Source organism: Peromyscus leucopus, chromosome 6, assembly GCF_004664715.2.
Source record: "Peromyscus leucopus breed LL Stock chromosome 6, UCI_PerLeu_2.1, whole genome shotgun sequence".
NCBI lineage: Eukaryota > Metazoa > Chordata > Mammalia > Rodentia > Cricetidae > Peromyscus > Peromyscus leucopus.
Genome location: NC_051068.1, coordinates 102,532,122 through 102,553,010, shown reverse-complemented (window position 1 = coordinate 102,553,010; position 20,889 = coordinate 102,532,122). Strand labels below are relative to the sequence as shown.

The window sequence follows — 20,889 nt, the reverse complement described above, 5'->3', positions numbered from 1 at the left end:
TGAGGCAGTAGCTCAGTGGTAGCGTACCTGTGTGAAAGGCCCTGGGTTCAGTCCCCAGCACACACATACACCCGTGTGTGCAAACACGCATGTGTGCATATACATCCACCCCATATGCGTGCACACCTGTGAAATGTTTTGACGTTTTTAGTCAGAATAATGAACACGGGGGATGTGAATAGGGGGTCTGTCCCTACCTTTGCAACACAGCTCATCACTTTGATCTCCACATTCATCGACACCATTGCACACTTTCTCCTGAGGAATGTGTTTCCCGTTCACACACTGGAAGGACTGATTGGTTGGAGAATCTGTAAAGCAGGTATTCTCTTTGTGACATTTATTTACGGACTTGTGGTATAACATCCTGAACACATTACGGGATACGGGGAGAAACTAAGATTCAAAATATGACTTCCAGAAATGATACGAAGGAGTGGGCAATGATTGCACCTTTCTCTAATCCCAGCACCCTGGAGGCTGAGACAGAGGGGTCACTGCAGACCTGAGGTTAACCTGAACTAAATAGCAAGATCCCATCCCTAAACCAGAAGTAAGTCAAGTAAGTTAATACATTAATTAAAATTAAATCAATAAAATGAAGGAGCAGTCTGCAGAATGGCAAATACTTGCCAGTTACACATATGATTAATTTTAATACAAAAGATTAATATATAGAATATACATGGCATTTTTTGAAAATCAAGAAAACAAGGAACATAACCAGAAAATGAGCTCTGGAATTGAACAGAGAGTTCTTAAAAGAAGAAATTCAGCTGGCTAATAATCACTTTAGAGGGGGTTAAACATCATTAGCCAGAGGGAAATTCAACTTAAAACTACTTCTAGAGTCTATCTTACCCCAGTGGATGGCTGTTAGAACTGAGTCAGATGACAAGAAACGCTGGTGAGGATTTGGGGAGAAGGGAACCCTTGTTCACTTCTGATGGGAATATAAATTGGTGCAGCCACTATGGAAATCAGTGTGGAGGTTCCCTTAAAAAAGCTAAAAATATGCCAGGCGGCGGTGGCACACGCCTTTAATCTCAGCACTTGGGAGGCAGAGCCAGGCAGATCTCTGTGAGTTCGAGGCCAGCCTGGTCTACAGAGCGAGATCCAGGACAGGCACAAAAACTACACAGAGAAACCCTGTCTTGGAAAAAAAAAAAAAAAAGCTAAAAATAGAACTTTCATGTGACTCAGCTAGATCACTCCCACACATATATCTAAAAATCTCTATACCTTATGACAAGGATACTCTCACATCTATGTTCTCTGATGGTCTATTCACAATAGTTAGGAAATGGAATTGGCTTAGTTGTTCATCAACTGACGAATGGATAATGTGGTACACATACACAATGGAATTTTATTCAGTCATAAAAATTAAGTTTGCATGGAAATGAAAATGTTTATGCTAAATGAGACAATCTAGGCCTGGAAAGACAAATGCTGTACCTTTTCTCTCAAATGTGGGTTCTAGTTTTGAATTTCTAGATTTCTGTGTGTAGGTTGGCATGAGTGTCAGTGGAGGCCAGGAAGGAAGAAAGGAGCCATGGGGTGGGTGGAGGCAATAGAGAAAAAGACTAACAATGGGAGATACAAGGCAACCAAAAGGTTTGAACAGACTTGGGGGTGGGAGGGTGGGGAAGATGTGAGGATTGGGGAAGGACTGTAAAAACAAAGGATTGTGAAAAAGCCATATAGAAACCTACTTTATCATCTAGTTAAGAAATAATAAAAAGAAGTTGGAGCAAAGATATCCTACGTAGGTGGATAATGCTACTCTCAGACTTACAATTTTTTTTTTTAAATGAGAACCACTGCACTGGGTGTGGAAGACCTCCCTATGAGTTTTGGTCAGAGAGTTCCCAAGGAACTCTCCAAATAGTAAAGGCTCCCGCCATTATTCTTGGCTGCTCATCATAACTAGATTGTAAGGGCCTGTTGCTGATGACACCGCACACTTTGTCTGTAAGACACATAGAAATCAAGCTGGATCTAAGCTGTGAACTTCCTCCTTGATGGCTAGCTTACATGGTACCAGAAAGTGCTATGTAAGCTGCTGGGGAAGAAAACTTATCAACAGTCTAGAGGGGGACCCTGCATGCTATAATATCAATCGTCCAGGCAAGATATGCCCACTGATGTGATAGTAGCCTGACTGTTTGGGGGGGCAATCACCAATTTCTGATTGGATTGAGGCCTGCTTTGTGGGAGGGACTACATGCCTGGTACTGTAAGGCAGGTGAAATCTCTATGAATGACAAGTCATAGACCCTAGGGGAGAACCTCATTATAATGGTTTGAATAAGAATGACCCTCATAGGCTCATATATTTCAATGCCTGGTCATCAGGGTATAGAACGGTTTGAAAGGATTAGAAGGATTAGAAGGTGTGGCCTTGTTGGAGGAAATATGTCACTGGGTATGGGCTTTAAGGTTTCAAAAGCCCAAGACAGGCCCAGTCTGTCTCTGTCTCTGCCTGCCTGTCTGTCTCTCTCTCTCTCTCTCTCTCTCTCTCTCTCTCTCTCGCTCTCGCTCTCGCTCTCGCTCTCTCTCTCGCTCTCGCTCTCGCTCTCGCTCTCGCTCTCGCTCTCTCTCGCTCTCTCACTCTCTCACTCTCTCGCGCTCTCTCTCTGTCTTTCTCTGTGTCTGTCTCTGTCTCTCTAGCTCTCTCTCTGTAGCACTCAGCTATTTCTCCAGCACCATGTCTGCCTGCACGCTGCCATGCTCCCTGCCATGACGATAATGGACTAAACCTCTGAACTGTAGTCAGGCCCCAGTTAAATGCTTTCTTTTTATAAAAGTTTCCTTGGTCATGATGTCTCTTCACAGCAATAAAAACAGTGACTAAGATACTACTACTGTCATTTGCTCAATGGTCCTAGTGTCCAGATGCCTTCGCAATACTTGTTTATATCCATGGACTAGTGTAACTCTGCCTTGGGGCAGAGATGCCCCTGTGTGCTGTGGATGAAGGTTGATGCTGCAGACGCTTAGGTCTGGTCAGTTTGCTGAGAACGGAAGAGACTACTGAGTGCTCAGCCGTAAACAGGACACATCTCTATCACCCTCTCTAAGGCCCAGGGGCCATTGCAGACGAGGGGATGGAAAGAATGTGCGAGCTGGAAAATGGGGAGGAGTGCTGTGAAACACTGTCAGCCACATAACACAGTAGCTATGTGCGTGTGCGTGTGCGTGCGCGTGCGCGTGCGCGTGCGTGTGCGTGTGTGTGTGTGTGTGTACGCGGGCACCCACGCACACGCACACGGCCTAAACAGACAGTCCTTCAGCATTTCATCATGGTCAGAGAGGTGTCTACAAGGCCACACTCCTTCCTGAGGAACTACTGGCAGTGTGTGTGCACGTGTGTACGTGTGTGCGTGTGTATGTGTGTGTGTGTGTGTGCATGTGCTTTTCTTTGGTAGTGTGGGCACTGGTGAGTTGCTCATGCTCCCAAAAAAAGAACTCCTTACTTAGGCTTATACAAGCAGCCCAAACTAAACTCACTGTGGGGAGGGTGAAGGAGGAGAGCTGGGCTTGTCTTTAGCCCTAGCACTTGGGAGGCAGAGGCTGGCAGAGTTCTCTATGTTTAAGGCCAGCCTGGGCTACAGAGGGAGTTCCAGGACAGCCAAGGATACATAGTAAGACCCTGACTCTCAAAAAAAAAAAAAAAAAAGTAATGAAAGCAAAATGGAGATTTGTTGGCAAGAAGAAAGGGTTCACAGGGAAGGGATAATAAGAGAGGTTACTGGGGAGTAATTTAATCACAAAATATTGTATATGATTATTAAAACTAAAAACCAAAACAATCTAGAAATGAAAATAAAACAAATCATTAAGTGTTTTAGTTACTAGCACAGAGGATTCAGGAGCCTGGAGCATCACCTGTCATGGGGTGACCCCTTTACTGCTCACCCCTCTTCTTTTGCTCCTACACTAACCCAGCCTCCACTTTTTGGACACACATGGGCTAGACATTTACATGTTCTAGTACTTTGCTTTTCTTAGAACTAGAAAGGGTAATAGTTCTGGTCTTTGGCCCCATACATATACCAAAATATTTCTAATGTGGTTTCAGGGGAAACTGAGGCAATGAGGTTGTCACTTAAGCATTTTAAAGAAATATAATAATGTACATATGATTTAATGCTCAAAAGGGGTGCCAAGGTGTCTCTTCATATTTAATCAACTTATTTGCTATGGTTATTTGAGTTCACATATTCAGAGAAGCAAAGAGGAGGCAGATATTTTGCTTCCACACAGGAACCTGGGCGGCAGGTTTTGACTGACAAAAAGAACAATGGAGGTCACAAATATAGGTTCTTGTGGAAAGCCACCCAATTAAATGATTTCCTTTGTAAGAGTTGCTATGGTCCTGGTGTCTCTTCACAGCAATAGAGACCCTAAGTAAGACAGTTCTAAACCCCAAACTTAGTAGAGGCATCATTGTCTCCTTGACTGACAATTGCATATCCATCATTGTTTACTTAATATAGGCATTTATGAAAGAAGCAATCTTGATGGAAATACTCTGCCAACCTGCATCCTGTGTGTAACACACTACATCGGCTAAGCCCTGGAAAGTGTTAGTTCTTCTCTTGATAAAGGTGCACTCCGCCAAACTGGTCTCTACTCCCCGGCAACGTACATGCAGGCATTCGGTGCGGTTTATATGGAGATTTCCAGGTATATTAAACGGTCTTTGTGTGACAAGAGCACCCCTGTGAACAGAATGAGTGAAATCTGATGGGGGAACAATTCAACTTTGTGTTTATAACCTTATTGTAGGAAGCTACAGCAATTTTTCTCCTAAAATGATTTACAAATTATAGGAGACACTAACATCCTCCTTCTCTTTGCCTTAAAACCTTCACTTGAACCATAATTTGGGTTTTGTAACGATGAACTAAAATAATCAATTTCAACCAAGTGGTCAGGGTTGAAAGCATGACGAACATTCCACAAGTCTTGTTTTCCAGCTTTTACTGAGGAGGAATGCTTTCTTTACCTTTGATGTTTCCTTTCCATCGGAGAGGGTCATGCCTGACTTTTTTTTTTTTTTTTTTTATCATGTTACTACTTTTTTCTTCACAAAACAGAGTGCATTGCCTTGATCTGAGGATTCTGGAAGTATACGTCAGAAAAGGTCAGCACAAACTTCCCATCTTTTCTTTTGAGGAGTCTTCACACCTGCCCCCCATTTTGGAACCCTTACCTGGTTGATCTCATTATTGCTTAAGATGTGGGAGGTCAGCTTGTTTGAACTCTAGCAGTTTTGTTTGGTTTTTACAATAAACTACCTCTTTGTTTCAGCCTTGATAGTATTGAGGTGGTATTTTGGCATCTCTTTGAAGGTGAATTTTGGTTGTCAATTCTTTTCAGGAAAAGCACACTGCTGGCTGTGTCTATGAGAAGGAACATTTCCAGAGGGAACTAGTCGTGAAGACTCTGACCTAATGAATAATTTAATCCCTTGCTGTGTTCATAATATGATAGCCTTGTTTTGAATGGTCAAAGGGTGTTGTCTCATTGGAAGAAGCAGGTCAGTAGGGGCATATGCTTAGGACCCCTTGTTTCCTGTCCACCACTAGTATCCTCTGCTTCACACATTTCTACCCTCCTGATAATCTGCCTCACCACAGACCTAGAAACAGTGGACCTGTTCATGACAGGGAACTCTCTGAAACTGAGAGCCAGAATACACAGTTTCTGTTGCTAAGTTTCCCTCTTACACTTTTTTTGGTCAATGCAATGCAAAAAGTAATTAATATAATGCTATTCTCTAATGAAGTCTCAGTGTGTTCAAAATATGTGAAAAGAAGCGTCTCTGTTTTACCCAACAGTCCAGAGATGATGACTCACGGTGAACTGTTATTCTAGGATACTCAATTGCTTCCTGCTTCTCTTTATAGAGGAAAATAGGTTAAAATTAAAAGTTGAGCAAAGATGCATCAGAAATGGAAATAAAAATAAAATACTAATTGCAATGTCAGTAACAGATTAACTAGAATGAAAGCAAAAAGAGAACAGAGAGGTATTTCTAGTTACTTATGGAAACATAAACATAAATGTCATTTATGTTATGAAAAACAATAAATAAAACGCCACTTGTGGAACCGTAGAGAGTACAGAGGAAGCATTCCCAGAGGGAAATTGTACCTCCAGTATGTCTGTCGGTAAAGTAAGAGCACCTGCAAATGGTTTAAGTTAAGCATTCAACACAAAACGAATCAGAAACAAATCAGAAGGGTGGGCTGGGGCTGTACTGACTCCTGGCCATGAGGCCCTGGGCTCGATCCCCGGCACTGTCCTCTTCAATAAAATAATAATAATAATGGAAGGGGAAATTAAATAGGGAAATGGCATAGTTAGAGATAACAGCAAACAGTAAGGACATAGAAATAAAGAAATAAGAGCATTTACAATTACAAACATCTCTGCAAGGCTAACAGAGGATAAAAGAGAAAGGCCATAAATAAACAATATGAGATCTGAAAAAATGGACGTTCCTCTGGATGCATGAAAGTCAGGAGTGTATTTGAGGGTGTAAAAGTCTCCACAGGATCTGTCCAGAAGCATGGTGCTCTCTGCTCACAGAACTCTCACGGCTGGGCAAACTCGGACACATTCAGCCCTCACCACAGTGCTGGGAGGTGGTTGGTTAGATTCTCAGCTTACATGTAAGGGCATTTACAGCACAGAGAGATCAACCAGTCAGAAAGAAAACAGCTGGAACAATGAAATTCATTGTCTGTTCAATCCTTTGAGACAAGCACTCACTGTTGAAATCCAAGGTCAAAGCAGGCCACATGGGCTTCCTTTATGCTCCAGCTTTTTTTACATATGAACATTTTCTCATCTTGGTCCACAAGTTTGACTTGAACAATTCCCTCTGCATCTGTAGATCCATAACTTAAGGAAACATTAAATTTTCCTAAAATAAAAAAAAAAAGGTTGGACAGACAATATTTCATTTATTTTCTTCCTTTTTAACTTGTCTTTATTAAAATACCTAACTTTAGATTTACTTTGAACATCATAATGGTTTTAACAAATGATAAGCTATTATTATTATTATTATTATTATTATTATTATTATTATTATTTGGTTTTTCGAGACAGGGTTCTGTGTAGCTTTATGCCTTTCCTGGGACTCACTTGGTAGACCAGGCTGGCCTCGAACTCACAGAGATTCGCCTGGCTCTGCCTCCCGAGTGCTGGGATTAAAGGCGTGCGCCACCACCGCCCAGCAATAAGCTATTATTTTATGAGTCCTAATCGTTAGTGGCCACGCTGTTCATTGGCATAAACCACTAAATTCTCATACCAACCCTTAAAGATAAAAGTTATATTTATCTTCAATTGAAGACATGAAGCTGAGAATTGGAATTTGCTTTACTAACTGTGGTGGTTTGAATGAGAACGGCCCCCAGAAGCTCATGTTTGAATGGCTGGTAGAACTGTTTGGGAAGGTGGTGTGGCCATATTGGAGGAAGTATGCCACTGGGTGGGAGCTGAGGGTTCAAAAGCCCATGCCAGGCTCAGTCTCTCTCTGTGTGTGTCTCTGTCTCTGTTTCTCTCTCTCCCTCCAACTTGCAGATAAGATATAAGCTCTCAGCTACTGCTCCAGCACCATGCCTGCCTGCCTGTTGCCATACTCCCTCCTTGCCGTGAGGGTCTTGGACTCACCCTCTAAAACTGTTAGTCTCCAATTAAATGCTTTCTTTTCTAAGTCGCCTTGGTCACGGTGCCTCACCACAGCAATAGAACAGTTACTAAGGCGCTACTCTTCACTAACGTTACTCCAGCACTCACCCTCTTAGAGGGAAGGAAACAGTGAAAGAAAGCATCTGAAGGATTTCTGCAGTCTCACAAATGTAAAGACGTCAGTGATTCAGAAGAAAAGTGATGCTGAGCATGTCAGCCGCTGCCTTCTTGCCCTTCAGCAGGCAGTAGAGACTGACCCAAAGGGGGAGCCCCATTCCTCTTTTGCACAGTACCTCACCACTTTCACCACTTTGACCTAAGCACCAAGCTATCGTGAGCAGACCTGTGTCACGGTACCTTTAAGAGGACTGTCTTAAGCATGCCTGTCCAAACACAGCGTGTGCGGTAACTTTGCATCCGAGGGCAGACCTGGGTCTTCCTGGGATCCTAAACTGTAATGAGTCTTTGCCTCTGCAGACTTTGCAAAGAGCCTACATGCTTCCTTTTATTTAATTCCCCCAAGAGTCTCAGGACTTACAGACTTCTACTATTCATACTTTACAGGTGATGGAACATGGGGCCCAGAGAGGTCACTAAGAGTGTCACTTAACAGCCAGGTAAGCTTACAGGAACTTGACATTAAACTTGACTGGCAGTGAGGTCCCCACTCTTTTAGATTTTATAGATTCCTAAGCTGCATGCCAGGATCCTAGCTTCCTAGTTGCATCAGGCCCCTGGACTGAGTGTAGACAAGGTCCTGCCTGAAGTGCTGACGTGGTCCCAGGTCAGCACTGTCTCCTGCTAACCTTGGATAAACAGTGTCAATGGGGTGGAGACTGGGTAGAGGGGAGGACAGTGTTGAGGGGACAGATACCAGGAGACGTGACTGAGGTTAGATTTCTGGTGGGTGAGCTGAGGCCGGAGCAGGCTGTATCAGTACCAATCTCATACTAAGACATTTTAAGGATTGCTTGTTTATTTATGTGGATGATTATGATTTATGATTATGTGTGTGTGTGTGTGTGTGTGTGTGTGTGTGTGTGTGTGTGTGTGTAGGGAGCACCAGCAGAGGTCAGAAGAGGGCTTTGGATCTCCTGCAGCTGGAGTGACAGGCAGTTGTAAGGCACCTAACAAGGGTGCTGGGTTCTGAATTCTGGTGCTCTGGAAGAACAAGAGCTCTCTTAACTGCTGAGCCATCGCTCCAGCCCTCCATAGCAAGACTTTTCACTGAATTCTGAAACAATTGCATGGCCCGGTGAACAATCCCTTCAACCAAGTAGAAGTGAGTGGGGACATTCTGAAGGGCTGAGCAGCAAAGAGCAGCACCTCAGAGCCCCAGGGACTCAAGGAAAGACTGTGTTCTAGTGACCCCTGGTTTTTTCTAGATGTCACTTCAATCACTACTACCTAAAAACAGTTTTTAAACGGTGGGTCATGACCCTCCACAGAGTTGGTTAGTTGATTGTGGATGGCAAAAGTTGCTAAAAGGTTCCTGAAAACACAACCAAAAGTTAATTAAAAATCCAATGTGTAGCTGGCAGGTGGTGTGCACTTTTAATCCCAGCACTTGGGAGGTGGAGGCAGAGGCAGGTGGATCTCTGGATGCAAGGCCTTCAGAACTCTGGTCTACAGAGTTCCAGGACAGCCAGGGCTACACAGAGAAACCCTGTCTCAAAAACAAACAGAACAAAACAAAACAAAACAAAAGAATGAAAGGGGAAAAAAGAGAGAAACCATCAAATGTGTGCGATGATCTGAGGCGTTTCTGGCAGTGCGTGACCCTGTTGCTTCATGTGACATTGCATTCACTGCAGCCATGTTTCTGAACACACAACAGGCTCTCTTTCCAGTGAGCATGCGTCATGCTGTGCAGTGTGGATGCATGCTGCCTGAAATACCTTGGCTCAAATCCAAGGCTGCTGGGACATTTTTTACTGTACATACAAAGCTTTTTTCCTCCTGCAGAAATGAAATGATTAATTACAGAACACAAAGACTCCTAATAGTTTCTCCCACTTCTCAGCACAGGAGCCTCAGATTAGTGCGCATCTTTGGATTGGATTGGACTAGAATGTTCGATTTTTAAAAACTCTTACTTGAGTTGCTGACTTCAGTAGTGTTGTTTTTCTTTTTTAATGGTTAAATGGATATTGGCTTGAGATCAGAACAGAATTTCCAACAATTTCTGAGATGGTCCTGAGCATACTTCTGCCACTTTGTATAATGAATGTACGTGAAACAAGATTCTCAGCATTGAGGGGCTCTAGAACCAAAATGTTGATCAACTCTGAAAAACACTGAAGATTATGCCCTACGATGTCAAATATTCAGGCAGGATTAACTCATGTTAAGTACATCCATCTCATTAGAATGCAAATTTGCTTTCCTGCTTAATAAATGGTAAAATAAATGGTAAAATACACACATCAGAGACATTTTTAAATCAACTTCTTGAAATCATTAGCCAATAATTGATTTGTAGCCCATTTCGTATACTCATATACTTAGAGTCACCCCAGAATTTTCCTGAGTGAAAAGGGGGTCATGAGTGGAAACAAGTTTAAGAAGCCCCGGTGTAAAGACTTGTCATCAGACTGTTTCACAGAGGAAGCCTTTGGTGAGAGGATGGGTGACTTGCCGTCGCCCTCGCTAAGTTAGAATGACTTGGTCACCACACCGTCTTTCTTACCTCCATCTGTGCATGTTCCATTATTTGAGAACTTCGTCTCTGGATTTAGACATTCGAAACTCTTCTGGTGACAGTACGTGGGGAACTGCTTTCCGTTGGTGGCACACACTGGGGTGCCGTTCTTGGGGCACTGGTAAGGGAGCTTGCAGACACAGGTTCCGTCGACACATTTCTGCCACGGCTGGCAGAAGACTTTGTTACAGGAGCGGAGCGTGTATTTGTTCAGCAAGCACTTCCGGTCCACCAGATCCTCCTGAGGCGGCCCCGATGTGAAAAGGCGCTGTGAACAGGGAATAACAACAAACAAAAGCTTTCTGTGTTCTCGGAATGTGAGGAAGAGAAGGAAAAGAACAAAACAGACCCAGCCAGCAGCAGCGTAGGCGAGACTATGGGCTGGTGGTCTCACCAATCAGATAGACCTGCCTCCTGACCCCAGTTGTGGGTACTTGGGGCAAGTTACCCTCTTGAAGAGTGAATGTTCTCATCTGCACAGTGAGGGTAATATCTCCTACTTTTAGCAGTTTCATTTGAAGGGTTAGAAGCGATATCAGTAACGGGTGGCAAGTTCCAGGAATGCAATTAATTGAGCTATTAGAAGGCCCGCATAAAAGTGGGTCTTGGAAGAGATCAGTGAATCTCAGTGCCATGGTAGGGAGTAACAAATTTGATGCTGAATACATCTCACAGGATTAATTTGAAGCTTGGCAGTTAGTAATTCTGTTAATTAAATGCAAAGCCATTCAATGAACTACTACTACATGGGGAAAACATGTTTGTTGGTATGGAAAAACATGTTTATTTTTGAAGTATAAATAGAGATGGCTCGAGCTATTTGGGGCCGGCCACTTGTGTGAAACTCATCTGGTGGTCAGATGCTCCGTCATTTCCTCATGCTGACACCCCTTCCCTGTCTCAGGACTTGAACCTCAGCTGCGGCACCCTGCTGTCATTTAAAATGACCCAACAGGCTAAATGCACTGGGCCAGGTCCAGGAAGGGGAAATGCCCTGCTCCACACCCTATTTTAAAAAATTCCTGAGAAGCGGGGCGGATGTTGCTCCCTCTCTGGAGCCCTCACCCCTACGGGGCTCTGGTTTCGTGAGCTGTGTATGCTTCCGTGCTATCTTTACTGAAATAAATCTTGTCGACTGCTTATTTCTGGGCCTCTAATTCTCTACATGATGGAGAAACAGACCACAGAGGAGCTAGCAGGCAAGACAATGACGAACACGCAGGAGAAGACACAAACATTTCGGGTCTTGTGCAAATAGTGACATGTTGACGGTTGTGATGCAAGGCATACAGCCTTAATGTTCATTTCATTCCTTAGCGGTCCCTCTTCCTGGCGGCGAGGGGTAATTCCCTACCCTTGGACTCTGGGCCTGGCCACGTGACTTTGACTAGCCAATGGGAAGTTAACCACTAAATAAGAGAAACAGGCCTTTCTCAGCTGAGCCCATCATAGTTTAGTTGGTTCCTGTTCAATCTACAGATGTGTGTACTAAATAAAGTTTATACCGATGATATTTTGAGGTGACCTAATTATTATGGCATGATCCAACTGGCACAATGATTTCCTTGGAAAACACCAAGAAAAGTAAGTAGAAAGGTCACGAAAAGAAGCAAGATGAAGCTTTGTCTCTTTTTCTGAAGAGAGTAAGTAACTTGGATCTCAAGAGTAAACATCCATCCCAGAATCCTTCCCAGTGAAAGAGTATTGTAAGGTCCACTCACTATAATTTAATTTCTCTCACTGTGGTCTTCAGTTGTAAGTTCTCTCACTGGTTTGACTGGTCCATTTAGTTTGCCTCATCCTTAGGGGAGAGCCCATGGAAAGTCATGGTCCAAATACCCCACAACTTCTTACCCAGCAATTATTCTGATTAGATTCAAAAGCAGAACATCTCTTTATTAATACCAAATAATGAATTGTTTCAGCTTACAGAGGAAGTTCAATATGGTCAATATTGCTTTGGCTGGTATTTATTATTATTATTATTATTATTATTTATTATTATTATTATTATTATTAAGTAAATATTTCTCCTTTCCCAGACTCAGAAAGCCATTGGCACTTGTGGGGAGATGGCTGTACAGTGTGGGCAGGAAGAGCGAGCCTTGCATACTTATCCCTAATTGCTCCAAAGAAACAGGACGTATTGTTTTGAAATCAACTCTATTGTTTTGCTTTGGGGATTAAAAAAAAATCATCAGCCTGGTTCTTGTGGTTTTCCAGAGGTCAGTAGTGCATACGTGAGATCATAGTTTACTCTCCAATCCCCTGACCATTGCAGTTTGCATCTAATGGCCCCATCTGAAAAGCAATTTAATTAGTTCCCTTCTCTCACTGCTGTAAATAATACTACAATAAATTTACCCATTAATCTCCCACATGTGCTATTTACACCTGTCAGACACTCATCTGGAAGTGAAATGACTGAATCTAAAGAATAAACAACTTTAATACTGGAAAATATCACTCAACTTTTCTCAAGAGAGCTGAAAACCTCTTGGCGTTCTGTTCCTGCTGCCATGTATGCTGCTTAAACTCCTATTTCCATGTCTCTAGTCTCCCATCATAGACTTCTTTCCCTTGGGAACTGTAAGCCCAAATAAACCCCTCCTTTTATAAACTGCCTTGGTCACGGTGTTTGGTTTAATTAATTAATTAATTTATTTATTATTGAGATAGGATCTCACTATGTAGTTCTGGCTGTCCTATGTTGGGGGGATATTCAATCACACTGTGAACCCCGAGTTCACATTTACGTTAATTAAATAAAATTAACCTTGGGTCAGGAAGCTGAGTTAGCAACTGGTTGACAGAAAGTAATCATAGAGCATCCGAGGGCATCTGGGAGAGATAGAGAGACACACCAGAAGTATTAGGGAGGGATTTGGAGTGGCATGGGTTTATTTTGTTTTAGTGGACCAGAAGGACGAGTTTTTTGAGAAACACCAGAAAGGAGAAAAGGTTAGCTAGTTGCTACTCAGCCTCTCTGAGCTAGCAGGTTTTCACCCCAGCCTTTGAATCTCGAGTCTTATTTAAAATAGAATGGTAGAGATTTAGTGAAAGCTATCTTTAGTGGCAGCGACAGAGCCAGTGCCTGTGGGAACAGAATTACCACCAGGCTGCGGCCTGAGTGGCTAGGCTACTGCTGAGAAGCAGGCTGGTAACTGTGGAGAAGCAGGCTGGTAACTGTGGAGAAGCAGGCTGGTAACTGTGGAGAAGCAGGCTGGTAACTGTGGAGAAGCAGGCTGGTAACTGTGGAGAAGCAGGCTGGTAACTGTGGAGAAGCAGGCTGGTAACTGTGGAGAAGCAGGCTGGTAACTGTGGAGAAGCAGGCTGGTAACTGTGGAGAAGCAGGCTGGTAACTGTGGAGAAGCAGGCTGGTGACTGTGGAGAAGCAGGCTGGTAACTGGAGAAGCAGGCTGGTAACTGTGGAGAAGCAATTGCTGGCTGAAATAGCAGTAGATTAAGGTGCAGCCACTGTGTTGAAGATAAAACATCAGTCCTGGAACTCACTATGTAAACGAAGCTGGCTTTGAACTTACAAAGATCTACTTGCCTCTGCCTCCCAAGTGCTGGGATTAAAGGTATGCAACACTTCACACAACACTTCACCCGACGGTTATGGTATTTTAGTACAGCATCAGAAAAGTAACTATTACAAGTCCCAAGGCAAAGCAGACTAAACAATTAGAACTAAATAAAAACGGTGAGGACCTACAGAATTCTTGGAACTTTTGAAGCAAATAGATCATACATAGATATTGATACACAGACTACAGAAATGACACAGCTGATTTTCACTGGTGTTCTAGTTTGGTTTCTGTTACTGGGATAAAACATGGATCCAAAACAACTTTGGCTTACAGATTTCAGTCTATCACTGAGGGAAGCCACGTCAGGAACTCAAAGCAGGAACCTAGAGGACTGACTCAGAGACCATGGCAAACACTTCTTACACTTTGACAGCCTAGGCCAACCTGCCCAAGGGATGGCACCTCCCACAATGCACTGAGCCCTTCCCCATCAACCACCAGTCAAGATAATGCCTCACAACACACGTCCTTTGCAGGCCAATTTGTTGGAGGCAATTCTTCAACAGAGGGTTCTTCTTCCCAGTGTCAAGTTGGCAACCAAGGTGAGCTATCATTAATTGGCTAGAGTACCCCCAAAAGATAAAATAAGTAGCAAGAGATAGATAAAGCCCTAGGGATGCCAGGGTTTCCACTGGTCAAATATGCCTGTAACATTTTCAGTAGCAAGGACCAGATTTAAGAAAGAACAGAGCATCAAAAGATGAAATTAGCAGATGTATGGATCAAAGACCATTCTGTCACTTGCCACAAGGAATAACTAGACCTATGATAGAAAACCCTGGCCTAATCCCCAAATTGGGTGGCGCCCCCTACTGTGAAACCTTTAATCCAGTGCCCTATATTTAGCAAGCACAAGGACCATTAAAGAGTAAGAAAAAGGAATGCCCCCACCTACATAGAATTCTTTTCAAAAACTTAATTATTTTTAATCGTATGTAGATGTACATGAATGCAGATGCCCGCAGAGGCCAGAAGAGGGCATCTGATCCCCTGGAGCTGGAGTTACAAGTGGTTGTGAGCCGCCTGATGTGGGTGCAGGGAACTGAACTCAGGTGCTCTGGAAGAGCAGTCAGTGTTCTCAGCAGGTGAGCTATATCTCCAGCCACACCTAGAATTCTTGAAAAGAGTGGACAGTGAGTAGTTCACCAAATGCAGAGGTCACTGATAGTGATTAAGAACGAGTTCTGGAGCTCATTCTGACCCCACTGTTCCTGTCAGAACTTCCTTCATGGAGCCCTAGTGACTAGGATGGTGAGAGACACACTGTCAGGTTTTCTTATTGACACAAGGTCGACTTCTCAATTTTGAATGTAAGCTTCTCAACCTTTCCAGAAAGACAAAGACTTGGGGGAAACCTCAAAACAACAAAATGAAACAAACAAACAACAACAAACCAAAAGCCAAAAGCAAAAATAAAAACAAACAAACAAACAAAACAAACAAACCCTATTTTCTTTCTTCTTAGATGTCAAATGGGAAACACATACTAAAAGAATAGTTTTCCCGTGAATGCTGAATGTGCTGTTCAGTCATTGGGATGAGATTTATTGAAAATTATGCCCGAGTCCTCCTTGAGCCTGATGAATGGACATCCAACTGCCACCTGAACAGACTGTGGCCTCTAAGCTGGAACAAAGTTAAGAAACCTTCTAAGAGCTAAGACTGGACATATGGGCAGATGGGAGTCTGAAATGGGGGAAAAAAACTCTATTTTTTTAAAGGAAGATCTCATAAACTTTTACATTTGTCCCACACCAAAAAATACAAATTTGAAGCTGTAGCCACTAAAATAATATAGAAAGATATAGAACTGCTACTGGGTACCTTTCTTGAATATGACCTCAGATATCCTTTCTGGGCTCACTTAACACCTGATTTTACTACTACAAAAATCAAGACTTGGGACATTAGCCAAATTGTCGAAGATGATGACCCAGTGGTTTCAAACCCTAACTTACCACCCTGACTGGAGATCTCAGTTGGCCTATAGTTCTGGATCCCAAAGTTGCTTTTTCTTCCATACTATCCTAATATCATCCTGAAAAAAAAAGTCACAACATACTAAAGAACCTGTGTATGCTTGTATCCAGATTGAATGAGTTTATTCTAGCCATCCTATTCTAACAGTCCTGCTATAGGGTGTTCACAGTTGGAAGTGGTTCTATGGAACAAGAACTTGTAAGATGAGCATCCAGTGATATCACATCAAACAACAGTGGAAACAGAAGCCCCTTCATCCAGAAGATGAAATTTATAGCTCTAGCAAGGACCCTTCATCTGGGTAAGGATGAGAGAGCACAAAATGTGCTTTTTCAGGGTTTGTGCCCAGGAAATCATTGCTGCTGTTGTTGGTAGTCATGGTGGTGGTGCCGGGAATCAAATCCAGGATCTGGCACACACTAAACAAACACTGTAACACCAAGCTACACTCCAAGCCCCGTGGATCAATTTGGAAAGAGACGGACTGTTAAATGCTTAAGGGAGAGAAATTTAACAGGCTAGCAAGCTTCAGATTTATTTGAAGTTGTCCTGGAGTCACTGGCCATTGTCTATGACAACAGATGTTGCATAATATTTAACTCTGCAAAGATATGTTGCATTTGTTTAACTATGTAAAGATGTGTTACTGTTTTATCTTGCCTGCCTAAGGCACCTAAATAAAAATCTGAATTGCCAATATCGAGGGAGGAGGTATAGGTGGAACTTGTGGGCAGGGAGAGTAAGGAGGAGGAGAAATTTAGGCTCAAGGAAGAAAGAAAAAGACAGGGAGACACCAGGGGCTAGCCGGACAGACATGGAGGAAGCAGGGAAGTAGGACATACAGAATGAAAGGAAGGTAAAAAGCCCTGAGGCAAAATGTGGATGAAGAGAAACAGGTTAAATTAAGTTAAAGAGCCAGTGGGGCGAGCCTAAGCTAAGGCTGAGCATTCTTAATTAATAATAAGTCTCAGTGTCTTTATTTGGGAATTGGCTGGCAGCCCAAGGAAAATTCCAGATACAGATATCAAATTATGTGCCTATTCAAGGAAGCGATAGAGCAAACCAGAAAGCAAAGCTAATGGCCAGGCCTGGAGGCCCAAGGCTCCCCCAAATGTCCCTGATTGTTGATTCTTGGGATTTCACGAATATTCTCTAAGAATGGTCCCAAGGGGCCTGGGGCAATTGCTGAGAGGGTAAAGTCTTTCTGTGTAGGCAAGAGTACCTACCTGATTTTGGAATCCCAGTACCAGTGTGAAAGCCAGGCATGACAGGAGACCCTGACTCACAAGATAAGCTGGAGAACAATTGAAGAAGACACGTGAAGCTGACCTTTGGTTCTCCCACTATGCTCAAATGGGTGAGCACACATGTATAGACCACACACGAGAATGTTCCTGAGGGCTTAACAAGAGCCAACAATGGGGATTCAATTGGAGTTCTTCCTACTTCCAGACCCAAAGAAGGCTGGATCCCTTATATAACACAGAAGATAAAGTCTTCATCTGTGAATGTGTTATGAAGGATGTAATAAGTCAAACATACCAGAGCACCCTATATGGGGTTCCCATGGGTAAAGAAAACATTATAGGACTTCCAAAGTGTTCAAAAGGGGACTTGGAGATACATCTAGCATGTCCCAAAGCAAAGGGACTCCCCTCATAGCAAAAGGAGCTTAGTCCAGAGGCACCAGAGCTGGAGAACTTCGGCAATTTTGGCAAATTAACTTTACTATGATGCCCAGAGCTAATGGAGATTTTATGTACTTAATAGAATTTGTAGACACTATGGTTGGGTAAAAGCTTTGCTTTGTGAGTCTCAAAGGGCTTCTGAAACTGAGTGTTAAAACCCTACTGAGGTTCAAGCTGTGTCAGAGTGACCATGGAGGAAACTTTGTGGCAAAAATAAAGTTGAGAAGTATCAGGTGGCTCAGGCTTCCACCAGCAATTACAGACTTCTTGATGACCTCAGTCTACAGGCCAGGTGGAAGAGATGAGTCATACTCTGTGTTTGGATCTAAAGGCCCATGGTTGAAGCCTTGGTTCCCAGCTTATAATGTGACAGGAAACTCTTAAGCGGGATCTGGTAGAAGAAAGTGAGGTCATGGGAATTAAGCTAATGATTTTTTTTTTTTCAAGACAGGATTTCTCTGTGTAGCCTGGCTGTCCTGGAACTCACTCTGTAGACCTGGAGAGTGGCCTTCTGCCTGGGTCTGCCTCCCGAGTGCTGGGATTGAAGGCTACCACTGCCCAGATGTAAGTTATTTTAAAGGAGATGTTGGGGCCGTTATCTGTTCCTCTTTCTTGTTTTCTGGTCATCATAAAGTGAATGGGTCTCATCTACCATGCACTCCTGCTGGAGTGTGCTGCGCTGCCCCAGGCCCAAGGCAGCAGTCCCTAACAACAAGGGACTAAGATATCTGAAAGTCTGATTAAAAAACAAAACAAACAACAATAAAAAACAAAAAAATCCTTTCTCCTTCTAAGTTGATTACCTTGGACATTTTCTTTTTGTAGTGAACAACAAATACTCTTAAAAAAAACACTTCACTTTGGGAACCATTTTAACTTGATCCCAGGCCTTGGCAATTGTTTTTCTTGTAGAGGTTCCCTACACAGACGGTCCAATTGAGCCTTATGGAATGTTTTACAGGAAGCCCTTCCTGTGTTTCAAGAGATGATGTGGGAGACTTGGAGAGAACTTGAAGGTGACAGATAGTGTCAAGTATGAATAATCATTGGAAACTACCCTAACTGCTATACAATAGGGTTGCTTCTAGCAGCTAAAGTTTCCTACAAATGGTCCCCTGTACAACTTCTGTCCTAGAGCCTGGATCTCCCGACATTTAGGAAAAGCAAGCATCGAGATTAGCTCCATTATCTTTGGGCTGAACTTTATGAAGTGCTACTGATGGCCAGTCCCTTGGTGGGACTGAAAGGGATCCAGCCACAGATCCATCACATATGAGTTAAATTTATCTTGCAAAGGTTACAAAAACATTACAAAAAGGGGGGGGGTAGGGGAGGGACCATGCTGTGGGAAACACTATGAAATCACCCAAATTTGATTGGCTTCAAACTCTAGACCTTGGCTTCTCTAAATGAATTCCCAGTTGAGCTCAGATTACTGTCCAGAAGAGCCTCCTAATGCTAAGCATGTAATGAATAAATGGTGACCAACTGGATGACCTACTGTGTCTGTTCCTGTTGCTTAGTCAATGGGGGTGGCCTTTAATGCAGACTCACTACTCACTACCTGAATACTTCCAAATGCATGCCAAGCAGTTTCATTCCTCTGGCTCAGATCTACACCCTGGTTTGGTAGGAGGTACCCAGAACCAGTCCCCACACGGTTCCCTAAAGAGTTAGAAATAGGCAAAGCCAAGGGGAAGGAGGATCTTAAACCGAGGCGAATCTAGAAAACAACAAACCCCCAAACACTCCAGACTGAAGCCCTCACCGGATTATATGTATTTGCTGTAGCTCAGCCTCTGACATACGACTGGCATGGTAACTGCTGGAGCATTTGACTGTGTGTGCACAGACCGAGTTCTTCCTAACTTCTGATCTCCTGCTGCAGTCCTCAGCTGTAACTGGCCCAGAGCCTCTCCTCAGAGGCAGACACTAGTTCCCCGTGTCTACAGCTGGCTGAAGTGTGAACATGCTCTCTGTTTCAGTCTGCCATTTTCTATGACCAGAATACTGAACAGCAGGCAAAGGGGGTCCTGTTTGGTAACATTCTTTCTTGGCTCTTGAAAGCAACTTGCGCGTATCTTACAGTGAGCCCTCGTTGACTTCACCATTTTCACGACAACCTATCATGATGTTCTGATTTAAGAAAATCAAATCAGAAATCTGAGGAAGAAATCTGCCTCTAGCATTAAAAATAACAGAAACGTCTCCCAGCTGACTATAATTTCATTTTGAGAACACAGTCCAAGCTATTTGAACACATTTAGGTTGCTTCTATAATAAACTACATTATAAAAGGTGAGATAAAAAATTTCAGTTTCTTTCAAACGAATGTCTTTTTAACTTCTGAGATTTTTGCAAATTTCATAATAACCTTTCTTTTATTTCACTGCATTCATTTATTTTTGGGGATAGTGAGGTGCATGAGCCACAGCCTGTGTGTGTGGAAGTCAGAGGACAACTTGTAAGAGTTGGCTCTCTTTTCCCACCATGAGGGTGCCAGGGATCAAACTCAGGTCATAAGCTTTGGTGACAAGTACCTTTACCCATGCAGCCATTTAGCAGGCCCCAAATGCTAGCTCTTAAAACACTGAAGAAAGCTTTATTTTTGGAAGACTGTTCAATAAAAGAGAGACACTTTTCTTTCTTCAAGTGGGGTATTACTGTATTTATTTTATTTTTAAATTTGTTCCAGGAACAAATGGGACAATATTGATTAATTTTACCTGCCAACTTTACCCAACCTAGAATTACCGGAGAAGAAAGTCTCGATGACCAGGTCTGTAGATCAGGTTGGCCAGAGTGAAGCACATGTCTGTGATGGGTTGGTCTTGGTTGCTAACTGATGTGGAAAGACCTGGTTGATGCAGACAGTACCGTTCCCTGAGAAGTGGTTCTACACCAGTGTATGGGGAGTCTAGCTGAGAGCAAACAAGGATTCATGTGTCTGTTCTCTCTGCTCTTGACTATAGAGTGATGCTTTACTTCTCCGTGCTGACTTTCCCGCAGTTATGGACTATAACTTGGAATTAGAAACCAAATAAGCCCTTTCTTTTAAAGATGCTTTTTGTCAGGGTATTTATCACAGGAACAGGAATGAAAACTAGAATACAGAGAGAGAGATTTTAAATAAAATTTCTAATTATAAACGATTTGACAAAAAGGGTTTTTTTGAGTTGTGAAATTTAGAAATCTAGAAAACATAAACCAATAG

The 20,889-nt window shown here is 42.9% G+C and overlaps 1 protein-coding gene across 1 annotated transcript in view; it reads right to left on the bottom strand.

The window, feature by feature from the left end:
• Positions 1-20,889, bottom strand: part of Cfi (complement factor I) — a 37,711-nt gene that overhangs the window by 14,234 nt on the left and 2,588 nt on the right. The window contains 4 exon segments of the mRNA XM_028856698.2: positions 198-311; positions 4,546-4,727; positions 6,787-6,940; positions 10,403-10,682. Of these exon segments, the coding sequence (XP_028712531.2) occupies positions 198-311; positions 4,546-4,727; positions 6,787-6,940; positions 10,403-10,682 (730 nt within the window).